At 35.7% G+C, this 12,796-nt stretch overlaps 1 protein-coding gene across 2 annotated transcripts in view; it reads right to left on the bottom strand.

The window, feature by feature from the left end:
- Nucleotides 1-12,796, bottom strand: part of SCN2A (sodium voltage-gated channel alpha subunit 2) — a 134,902-nt gene that overhangs the window by 75,333 nt on the left and 46,773 nt on the right. The window contains exons 1-3 of one of the 2 annotated variants that reach the window (XM_072811492.1): nt 11,644-11,773; nt 9,706-10,023; nt 8,714-8,832 (exon numbers count right to left, since the gene is read on the bottom strand). In XM_072811492.1, the coding sequence (XP_072667593.1) occupies nt 8,714-8,832; nt 9,706-9,972 (386 nt within the window). In that variant the 5' untranslated portion in view covers nt 9,973-10,023; nt 11,644-11,773. Of the gene's footprint in view, nt 1-8,713; nt 8,833-9,705; nt 10,024-11,643; nt 11,774-12,796 lie in introns of those variants that run through there. The other variant, XM_072811491.1, reaches the window with a different exon arrangement.

Raw genomic sequence — 12,796 nt, forward strand, 5'->3', positions numbered from 1 at the left:
TTTATTCCCACCTGTTTCAATGGGGAAAGTTTTCAATGCCTCCACTCATACTCTGGACACCTTCTTCCTTTCCAGAATACTTCAGAAATCTCATCACTTTTTTTCTCTTAGGTTCAGTATCTCCCACACTATTGGGAACTTCCTATCAATATAAGCTTGCTTAAGCCTCTCTTATCTTATCCCTCTTATTGGGAGGGCAGACTTTCTCCCAACATTGAATCTTCTGTAAGTACTTATAGCCCTAATTTTCCTCCTTTTCACAGCCAAACTTCTTGAAAGAGCCATTTATCTTTTCTTGCCCTCATGTACCCAGTACATCTTCAGCCTACTAGCTTTTCTATCTAAAGATGGTAGAGTCTTTATATTTTTTCACTAAAGGAAAGGTCAATTTTGAGTTCTTATTTGACTTGCTCTCTCAGCAGTATTCAGCAAGGAAGATTCTTCCCTTTTTCATTATGTTTTCTTCCCTTCCCTTTATTGAAGTCCTAATTCCCTGGTTTCCTCATGCCTCGTGGGCAACAATTTCTTTGCATCCTTTGAAATGTTGCAATTCCCTTTAAAAAAGGAGATATGATATCTCAGCCATTTCCCCCCTCTCCTGCTATATTCATCCTAGCAGAGTTCATCAACAGAGTCAAGTACCATTTATGTAGCCACCATCTCAACAACTTCTCTCAAGGTTAGACCTCTCTGCTCAACGGTCCACAATCAAGTGTTCAAAAGGCATCTGTACTATATATCTCATTGATACTTTAATCATTTAGAAGAATTTGAGTTCTAAAACTAAGGTAAAAATCTTTTCATCTCATCCTTCCCCCCGACCCTCCATACTGCTCTTTGAATTCCTGTATCTTATAAAATATTCCATGATCCAGCCAGGAACCTAGAAGAAATCCCAGATTTTTCTCTCTCCCTAAACCTCTGCATCCAATTTAGCACCAAAATCTGTCAATTCTATCTGTTATCACTGGATTCAGTGCACTTTTGCATCCTCCTATCACTAAAAAATCCAGTGCCACCAAGTATAACTTAGATTATTGCAGTTTCCTCCAAACTGGTCTTTCTGAATCCATGTTTAGTTCTTTTTGATCCATTCTGCATCTTGTGCCAAAATGACCCGTGTAAATGCAATTTGGATGATTTCAATAGCTTTCCACCATTCTGAGGATGATGATCTAACACAGTCTAGACTGTAGAAGGTGTGACCCCTGTCTACTCCTCTAGTTTTGTATTTTTTACTTGTTTTTTTTTGTATTCTTTACTCTTAATTGCATTCTTCTATGTTACTGTAATTGTTTTACAGCATCTAATGAAATACTCACTTTCTCAAATAAGAGTCTTTGCAAATGCCACCTCCTCTCCCTACAAATGCTCTCTACTGCACTATAGCCAACTTATACTTATTTTTTAGTACTCATTTTGAAAAATATTTCTCATAGAAAGTTATTCACCACAATACCTCACCTTTTTAGGTCTACCAGTTATACATCCCCATAGCATCTTATACTATTCTTCCAATGACTAATTTTAATGCTGATCTTTTCTTCTACTAGACAGCTTTGTGGGCAGACACCATGTCTATAGTATTCCCCCACTAAATCCTTGCCATTTTGCACAGTTGACTACTGAATGAAATAAAATTTGCAACTCATTTACTACTAAATGGAATGACATTTTTCCTTTTTAATGATTTTTGAGGATTGATTGATATGGGATAAAAATACAGCATGAAATTTGTCTTCATGTATATTGAATACTCAAGTTTCTGCACTTCATTTTTTGAAAGAGAACAGAAGGCAAACATAGGTGGAAATTAATAACCTCATGGGATTTATGTCATATAATGATCTGAGTCATGGTTTTATGACCCTTAAAAAAGATTTACTCTTTATATTGGTAGAATTTAATAATATATAATGAAGTTAATATATAAATTTCAATATTATTAAGCAATAGAGTGATTATTGTCCTGTAAGTCACAATTAATGAAGTATTTATGCTCAAATAGGAATTTTCCATATTGCATGACTATCCTTTTAATAATAAAAATATACTTAAGTTAAAGATCCTGACAGACATTCAGGAAAGGAAAGCAAATAAAACTATTTTGTTTTTAAAAGAAAATAAGTGACAACTACAGTTATCTTTTTTTATAAATAGCTTTTTATTTAATAGGTATCTCTAAATAGGTTGTGTATTAGAATTCATCAACTTTTGAAAATCACTGTGGATTAATTTTATCAGTTACATACTTTTAAAATTCCTGGAATTTGGTTAATGACTTTTTGTAGACTTTTGTAGGGTTTTAGATAATCATAATGAATATACAGGTACCAAAAAGATGTGGGTATGGATTTTGTATTGGTGATACCACAGGTTGAAAAAGCACAGAAACCCCACATCAAGACAGATTTCAAGAGGCAAGAACTAGTAATAAAATATGTAAATCCTACATTATTTTCTAAATATATAGGCCAAGACATTAACAAAGTATATATATATAGAGAGAGAATATATGTATATATAGTATTATATAATATACATATTTTATATGTATAAAATAAAATATATTTTATACATATAAAATTTTTATTTTATTTATTTATGAGAGACACAGATTGAGAAGCAGAGACATAGGCAGAGGGAGAAGCAGTCTCTACGCAGGAAGCCTGATGCAGGACTCCATCCCGGGAATTCCGGGATCACGCCCTGAGTCAAAGGCAGATGCTCAACCGCTGAGCAACCCAGGTGTCCCAACAAAGTCTATTTTTTCAAAATAATGTATCCCCGAACAATATTTCCTGAAGAGCTTGGGAATATAAAATAAAATAGAGGAAGACTAACCTTAAATAATTTCAGGAAAAAAGGCTCTTTTAATCTATTAATTTATTTATGCCAGGTATTAATAAAAATGTGTTAACCTTTGATCGGTACTGTCATTTGGCAAATATAAAATATTTTCTGCATGTATATGATGAAAAAAACTTCCAGTTCATACCAAATATGGTTTATGTAACCTTTGACATGAAACCCAATATTTAAAATATTTTAAAGCACTGAAGGAGGGCACCTGGGTGGCTCAGTCAGTTAAGCGTCTCCTTCCTCTCAGGTCATGATCCCAGCATCCTGGACTGAGGGGGGAGCCTGCTTCTCCCTCTCCTGGCTCATGTTCTCTCTCACTATTTCTGTCTCTCTGTCTCAAATAAATAAATAAAATCTTAAAAAAACAATAAAGCACTTGAAGGACAGGCCAGATGCATCTTTTACCAACTATTTTAGCAAGTTGCTTAATTCTAGGATGTTCAGTTTTCTTATGTAAATATAGGACTAATGCTTCCCTTAGAGGATACAGTTCTTTTTATTATCATTAATCATTTGTTTATTGAATATAACATGGAGGGCATTTCTTTATTATTCTTAAAGAAGGGTCAGTCATTGTTTGGGAGTCTGTCCAGGGACTTTGTAATGTTTTATAATATCCTGAGGATGTTGCTGAGGTATTCTTTAAACTAAAGGGAGAAAGCAATTTAACATTAGAGTTTTGTTTTTGTTAACATAAAAATGGAAAATTCAAAGCAGAGTAGGCTAGACCTGTTTCCACCTATCAGTACATATTTCCAAGCTAGCAGAAATATTAAATAAATGTTATATACATCCTTTTAACTCTTGAGCTGTTTAATTCTATGCCTAACCATCTTCCTAACTGTGTGATATCACATGAGGACTTTTGAGCATTAAGAGCAGGGGAAATGGATATTGTAGGTTGTTCCCTCTCCTCTCCTACAAGCCTACACAGTTCTTTGTAGGGAAAACCAGAACTTTTTTTATTTCTACATGGACACCATATCATTTTGGAATGACTAAAAAGCCTACTTCTTATTTAATGAATTAGTAAGTTGAAGCCACTGAAAATAACCTTTGGAATGCATACGGACAGCAATAGTGGCAATGCACCTAGGACATTATACCTGAGAGTTTTCTTCTGTTGGGTGGAAAATGCAAAGAGCACTGGGCTGAGGATGAGAAGACTTGGTCTGAAGTATCAGCTCTGCCACTGACATAAAATGTAGCCTTAGAAAGGGAGTAAACAGGCCTGGGACTCAGTTAAATTGTCTGCGAAATGAGAAGGTTGTACAATCACATTGTGTTTTGGTCACTGACAGCTCCAAACCCTGGTGTCATATAAACATTTTTAAAGTAGTGAAAGTAGTGATTTATACAGAATTCTTTGTGGAATTCCTTGGCAATGTGAGAGTTTTCCTTTACAAATCTTACAGCAGTTGCTGTTAAAATTGTCTACTACAACAAACAACAGCTATCATAGCAACAATTTATCAAGTACCTACTAGGTGCTAGTCATGATGCCAGGTACTTATCATACATTTTATTATTATTAATGTATAAATTTTAATCCAAATTTTATAGATGGATAAACTGAGATTCAAAACAGTTGTAATACCCTGGTCCGAGGTCATGGAGCAACGGGTAAATCTCAGAGGTGGAGTCTGTATCCAGGTTTTCTGACAACAAAAGCTGTTTTTCATTTTCCTATTCTGTGTGAATGACAGGCAGTCTGCACTAGTTGTGTGATTTGGAGTGTCACAGATCTTTGTTATGACTTTAAATGCCATCTAAATACTGATGTCTCCCAAAGTTTTATCTCCAGCCCAACCCTTTCCTGAACTCCAGACTTGCATTTCTGTCGAAGTACTCAGCCCTCCCACTGAATATCTAACAGCCATCTCAAAAACACATTCAAATCTAATCCTATTGCTCAGAAAATCTCGTCAGCTCTTCTGCAAAACACATCTAAGTTCCATGCCATTTTGCCATCCTCATTGTTTCTACCATAGTCCAAGCCACCAGCATCCCTCCCCTTCATAATGTCAGAAGGTCCCCAATCAATCTTCTTGCTCCTAACCTTTCCCTCCGTGCAGTCTGTTCTCCTTGCAGCAGCCAGAGCAATATTTATAAAATGTGAGTCGGGTCATGATATCCTTCTGCTGGAAATCCTTCAACCATCACTCTGCATCTCATTCAGAGTGACTTTGTTGTCCCCATCACGGTCTACACCTGCAGCCCCTGCCCTCCACTCTCACTGACCTCAGATCCTACTATACCCTGCCTTTCCCACTTCACCCCAGGCACTCTGAACTCCTTGCTAAACATACCAGTTGTACTTCTATCTTTATATTTTGCTTTCACATTTGCTATTCTCTTTACACTTACCTTTTCCCTAGACTTCCATGTCTCACTCTCTCCCAACCTTTAGCTCTCTACTCATATGGCATCTTTCTAGAGAGGACTTCTCTGATCTAAAATAATACCTTGCACCTTCTTCTCTTTTTACAAAGTTTTATTTTTCTTAATAGCTCTTATCACTAGCTGACATATGACTTTATTTTTCTCATCTTTCTACTCTCTCACACACACAATATACATGAATGTAACTATATGAAAGCAGAAACTTTATTTCGTTCTGTGCTGTATCCCAGTGCTTAGAAGAACACCTACCATATGTTAGGTACTTAATAAATCTTTGCAAATGAACAAATGAGTAACAAATGCAAAATAAAGGGGAATATGCATGTTAAGCTAAAATAACAAAAATGACATGAAACATTTAAAACTCTGGTAAGGAATGTGGATAATTTTTAAATTGTTTACTATCTAGAAAATATAGCCATATTTTATTTAACTAGCAAAACAAGATATTAGGCATATCAAAAGCATTTTCAGTTTTCAAAACACACCCTGGCACAAATATAGTAAGCATAAGTATAACTTCTCATTCTGCCAAAGTCATGAAACAAAGCTAATTTGATATTCAACAGCTCCTAATGAAGATAACAGCTCTTTAAGAAACAAAACAGGATTTTCTTTGGAAATAGAGACATTAATCTAAGCCTAAAATACAAATTTACTTATTGCAAATAGGAATTTTCTGGTTTATAAATTAATGGTAATAAATGTACAATGACCTCTTAACTGTGGCCAAGCCTGCCATCACCATCTCCAAACATTTTTACCTTACAGCAAAAGGCATGTGCTTGAAGTCAGAAAACCAGGATTTGAGCATAGGGCTTGTGTTGGGAAGAATAAAAGACAAAATCACTAGCAGAATCACTTGCAAACCTACAATATTGAACACATCAAAGTTAACTAGACTTTCCCATTAGGTATGCCACTATCGCCAAAAGTTTGAAGAATTTATCTTAGACTTTTAGTCCGTGTGCTTTTTCTTTTCTATATCTTTACTCCAAGATGAAATACCTGAAATATAATATTTTAATTAAGGAAATTAGAGATTTTTAAACATCTGCTTTTTCTACATTGGAAGAAATTTTGTGGCTTATCAGCCGTTTGTTAAGTGTCGTATGGTTCACTTTAGCAAATCTTAATAGGTCTGCAACTCACATCACTACAGGCCTCCAAACAACTCTGCCCCATGAAGATTTTCTTTCTTCTGGGAAGCAAGTACAAACCCTCAAATTCAAGTTGTGTCTCGATTCTCAGAGAGCCCCACATCATAAACTATGTATGTCCTTAATGCCCAGATCCTCTGATCAAAACTTGTAAAGCTGCCTCTTCCACCAGGAGTCTCTTTTTTTTTAAAGGGTATTGAGTTAGGACTCCTGGGTTCCCTAACTCCCTAGGATTTTTTGGAGTGAGATGATGGCTTTCATGACATTTTTAAAAAATACATGATCTCCACATAGAAGGTTTAAAACAAAAATTCTTTAATATTAGGCTGTCTTAATTCTATCCCATCACTCAGACTCAGGACAAAATAGTTTTTTTCTGATCTATTCAAACCTCTTTTATTAATTGTTTTGCATCTAATTTTCTAACTTCTGACTCATAAGTCACTTATTTATTCAATACATACTCTCCCAGTATCTACTCTGAACAGAGAATTGCACATATGTTTGAGTTTTCACATAATTCATATAAAAATAATGTTTACACAAAGGGTATACAGTTATCTAAAAATAGAATAAATAATTCATGGAAAGATTTATTTAGTGCAAAGATTACAAATACTCAAAACATAATAACAGACCATAATTTATAATTCAGGAGACTCAAATCTAAATCTCAACTTTATTATTCATTCTAATGTTAACTTAAAGACTTTTACGCCTCATACAATTGGGTTCTCTTTCTTAAAAAAGAGAAGTAAGGAAATATTATTGTTTTAGATAATTCACAAAAAAATTAATAAATGTTAAAGCATAAAGCAAATAATCCAATTAAAATATGTTGATGTCTATGTAAAGGACATAGGGTAGGAAGGGGAATGAACTAGAATATTAAAGGGAGACTGAATTCTAGAATGCCATGCTTCTGAAAATGTCATTTACCATACTGCCTGGCAAGTCTGGGAACATGATTTACAGCCCCTCCACCCAGAACTGAAATGAGATCCCTGTACCAAGCTTATCCCACATCTTGAATTCTTCACTTTATTTAATTCAAACATTTTCTTGAACTTTTGGAGGAAGTGGGCTTTTACACCAAAAGTCTTACCATGTCATGGAATCCCTGGCCTGATCATGTCTCAGAATTCCAGACAATGACTCTTTCTAAAGATGAAACAATGTTAAAAGTTGCTCTGAGACTCTGCTTAGATTTGTTTCCCCTTCAAGAACCTTACCTCTGGTTCCTGATGCATATCAATCCTCATCCCAAGATTTAAGCATTCTTCCTGTAAATGCCCCGGCCTAGCATATCCCCAGTCTTCTAAATCTTTGCTTCCTTGGTTTTCCCAGGCCTGGCTGTCAGTCAAACTACTGCCCTTCACACCAAAATAAAACCTCTCATTCACAACTACTCTATTTAACTTTTAGGAGTAAATAAAATTACCATCTTCCACTAACACGTCATCAACCTCATTTCTAGGAAGTGGCTACTTCAATAAGGAGAATGAAGAATAAAACAAGGATGTATATGGTTTGACAGACAATAAGCCTTTGGAGAGAGACAGTTGTAGCAGAACCTGTGACTTGAATAAAATGCAGGAACAAGTGAGAAAGAAAGAGAGAGAGAAGGAGAAAGGGAGGGAGGAAAGAAGGAAAAGGAAAGGCAAGAAAAGAAAAGAAAGAAAAAGAAAATAGAAAATCAGTGGGATGCTGTTGGGGAAAAAATTTGGAGAAATATCTGAAAGGCTAGTATGTATACAATCACAACTGTAAGCATTTACTAATTCAAAGCTTTCAAATTCTGAAATAAAAAGCAGAAATTAGTACAACTCTGATCAAAAAGATATAAAATTGTGCAATTCAGATCATGTACATATTTTCCAAATGTTAAAGCAGTAAGGAAAATTAGCTCATGGATTTCACCCATTGCAAAACATTGTAAAATATGAAGACTTGTAAAAGGAGACCCTGGTAACATGATTAACATGAATGAAGAAGTCTTAGATGTAGCAAGCAATTCAGAAGGAAGCAGAAGAGGACAGAAAAACGATGCAGTAAGTCAGGAAAAGGAGATTTACTAGAAGATGAGGAAAAGAGGTTCACTTACCTATGATCCCATTTGCAATATGCTAACTGTTGAGTAAGAGGAAAGAAAAAAAAAAGAGCACATAACATTGCCAACCACACATACACATATTTTATATATATATATTATATATATTTAAATTCCCAGCTCAATAATTCAGTCAAAGAACAAAATCATAATGAATAACTATTTGAAAAAAGGATATGAATGTACCAAAATCTTAATAGCTAATTTTCTAATAGGGTTGAAGGGAGTTAAAATGTACAGGGCAGGGGTGGCACTGAATCGAGAGATTGCTTTCCCTTTATTCAATACTATAAATGTCTGAAAAAGAAAACACAACACATAAAACAGAATTTAGGATCTTAATATTAAAATTAAGAACATTTTAAGAAAAGGTGGAGATCATCATTTAAAATTTTGCCTTATAAAATACTATAGAAATACACTAATTACCAACATACAACATGATGATAGGTGCTTTTTCTCCCTGTGTGCTATTAACTTTCCTAAATTTGGTAAGTGATGTGAGGATTTAAAGGAGAAAAAAAAACTTGTAGTCAATAACATATGAATTCATAGCACCTTTTATCAAGTTTTGATATCAGTATTTAAAACTATATTTATAATTCACAAAAAGCTTTAAAAGTGAGGTTTTGATTACTTTTTCATTTTGATTAAAATTTTTCATGAGAACTTCAGAGTTTTCCAGGTGTACTTTGGGATGAGCTTCTTTGGGGTTACTTAAGTCACCTGCTATTATTTTCTTCTGCAGAGAGCTGTGGAAAAGGCAAAGTCTATGGTATAAACACATAATCCTGCTGCCAATCAAAGTAACTTATATAGTGCTTGAGATCATAAAAAGGAATTTAAATACAACTCCTGGAAAGAGACTATAACTCTTGTTTTACTTTTTGCTTCATCACACTGTAACGTAAATAGACTGTTGCCCTTACTCCGTTCCTCAACTGCATGATGCCTCTTCAGTTCTTTTTGTCCTGGGAATGTAGGTTCAAATGAGTGCTTCCAAAAGACTTGTAGGATAATGGGTCCATTACATCCTCAAGCCCACCCAGCATCCTAGTGATGCTTCAGACAAATGGGAGGAGGCACATCATTCTTCACCAGACATCCGTGGGTCTAACCCAGAACCAATTAGGAAGTAGGGGAAGAAAAGACACTTGACTAAAAACTCACTTTCTTATTGATATAGTACGGGTCCAGGTCCTCCAAGGGCTCTGACACCATCTCTGGAGGAATGTCTCCATAAATAAATGGAAGAGATTTCCCTGCTTCCAAGTCACTGTTTGGCTTTGGGCCATTTTCATCATCCTCATCCTTACGCTCCTGTTTGGGTCTCTTAGCTTTCTCTTCTGCAATGCGTTGTTCAATAGCAGCAAGGGATTCCCTGGTAAAGAAGCGGAAGCTGTCAGGTCCTGGTGGTACCAGCACTGACTGTGCCATCTTTTCATCCTGCTCCTTTAATCACTGTTTAGCTCCTTGCATAAGAAAGTGCTATGGAAACAAGAGAAAGAGAGAGGGAGAGAGGGAGAGAGAGAAAGAGAGAAGCAACAGTCATTAGGATAAAAGGTTAGCTGTGGTAATTACATGATATTGAGATAAAACATATAAACCAAGCTGTCTGCAATATTTTACTAAGGAAGCTGTATTTAGGGAATTCTCATGCATGCATTCATCTGCTTGCATGGAGATCTGTCTTTCACATTCAGTAGATGCCTATGAGGTAATCTGGTCTCCCACTCCCAAAATGTTTTAAGTGAAAATATCCAATTCAGAGCTCGGAAATGGAGGATACTGGTTTGTGCTTGCTGTTTCACTTGTGTGACTATTTTGGCAGCCATCTTTTTCAGCATCCCTTCTGAAAAAATATCAGAGATCCAAAACAAGAGATGAATAATCACCCAAAATTATAGAACCTGGGCTATGCAAGGATCTTGCATGTACTTCTCCATTTTTTTTCCATTCTTTTTGGCCTACTTTTATACCTTTAATAGCTTATTCAAAATCAACGCACCTGGGGAAAGAGCTCTGGAAATCCTGAAATGCCAGGCTCTGGAAACATAGGTAGATACTGCTTGAAAGCAAAGGAGCAGGAAGGAGTGGGGGATGCCCGATTACATTTGGAACTGCTCGGAAGCTGCACAGGGAGGGATCCAGCTCCTGCCAAACTGGGCAGGAAGTCATCCACGTCAGAGGTCTGGATCTTGGACCCCCCTGGCTTAGCAACCTGCTGCTACCTAGTATAATTGCTTCTTAAATTAACAAATTTGCAGTACTTAGGAAATACTGTAGAAATAGTTCATTTTCTCGAATAGTGCCCATTTCGTAAAAATCTAAATAGCATATTTAGACTTGAAAAAATACCAAGTTTAAGACAGTTTATCTTTTAAACAAACTCTTATTTTGTTGGTCTTTGTCATAATATAAATGGAGGTTCACTGTATTCTAATCATATCTCACTGGACTAGCATATATAACTTAACAGAGCACACCAATCATTCCAAATGTTATCTCTGAACCAGTGGCAAGAGTTTCTATGATTTTTGAAATCATACAACCAAAACCTTAACTCCTGAATGTCATCTGTATTCAATCACTTATCTATTTTCCCTTCTTTTTAAAATATCAATCCACTGTAAGCCCCATCCTACAGGAATGAGAATTTCCATTTAATTATATGAAGTGCCTTTTTGAAGAGTAAATGCATTAATATCCGGATCATTTCTGTAGCATATGCTAGATCAAACAGGGAAATTTAAAATAACATAAGGTACTCTACCGTTTCTACATTTTTTTTTAAGTAGACTAGGACCTTTCAGCCACTAGCTAGCAGACTGCCCTCTCAGTACCACACTGCCTCCAACACATCCCTCATTTACCTCACCCATCCCTAGAGACCCTCATGCCTTGACAGACGTAGGCACGAAGAAGGTCTATGCATACTCCAGGGAGGAAACTGCCATGCCTGGATGCTTTAATAGAAGAGACATGCTAAAACATGCAGCCAGCAGCTCCAAAATGAAAGTGGTCCTCTGCAGATTCCCCCAAGGATTCTACTGTAAAGGTAGAGAAGCATCACAGAGAATAAGCATAATAAGAATATTAAAACATTACCCCTGCAGGATCTTTTATACCCAGAGTTTGGGATTGATAAGCTGGCACCAAGAAGACTGCAGCTAAAATTCCATCATTCTTTTTTTCATTTTTTCTTTTTTTTTTTTTTTTTTTAAATTCTCCTTCAAAGACCACACCTAACTTCCTGTAAAAGGATTCTGGTAACTGAAGTAAGAACAGGCATTTCCTGTTTGGGGACTACAAAATGGCATTATTATAACTACCACTAGAGGGCGGGGGACTGTGAAGAGAAACCCTCACAGTGTGTGTACGCAGAGCCCTGTGCTTCAGGCAGCCCAAGGCTTTCACTGATGGAACTCTGATTTCTCACAGGCTTTTCTCAGAACAAAATGCTAAGACTGCTGATTTCAATCATTAACTTTGCTAACAGGTTAAGCTTCTGTTCATGCTCTTTATTTGCTAAACCAGCAATCATTCAATCAATACAGATAATTCAAATTAAAAGTAGAAAAAGGAGAGTAAATACTGAAAGTTAAAAATTAAAATTCATAAAAAAGCAATTATATTAATGAAAGTCTTACATACAGGGGAATTTAAGATTAGCCTCAGCCCCAGAGTGTCTGAAATCCAATAAGTGCTTTGCTAATTCAACAAAGAGATGGTCTTTGTGCCACACAAATAAACTTTCTCTAGAAATAAAATTACCCTGATGGGATATCAGTATTTTAACTTAGTGGCTGACAAGGCAACCAGAAGAAAACTGAAAAGCCAGTGAAATCCTGAGTGCCAGTCTTTCGATTAATGACATAGTGATGATCTGAGGACTTACTATGTGCCAGTCACTGACTGAGCTAACATGTCTGTATGCATCATATCGTTTCATCCTCGCCACAGTCCTATCAAATAAACACTTTCACGATCCTGATTTGAAAACTGAAGAAAGGAAATACACAAGCGATAGAGTCGCCTAAGATCATACACACAGGATTCAAACTGAAAGTCTGACACCAAAAATCTGTGAAATGAAAATTAAATAAAAATCAGGCAGTGGTACCAATTATAACCAGAAAAAATCCTAAGTATTAAATCATTATATTTTGCATATTTTCTAGTTTCATAATTTTCAATAGACAATGTATTTGTTAGCATTGAGCATAGAGAAGATAGAGCCAAAAATGATTTTTTAATCACT

This window comes from Canis lupus, chromosome 34, assembly GCF_048164855.1.
Source record: "Canis lupus baileyi chromosome 34, mCanLup2.hap1, whole genome shotgun sequence".
Classification (NCBI taxonomy): Eukaryota; Metazoa; Chordata; class Mammalia; order Carnivora; family Canidae; genus Canis; species Canis lupus.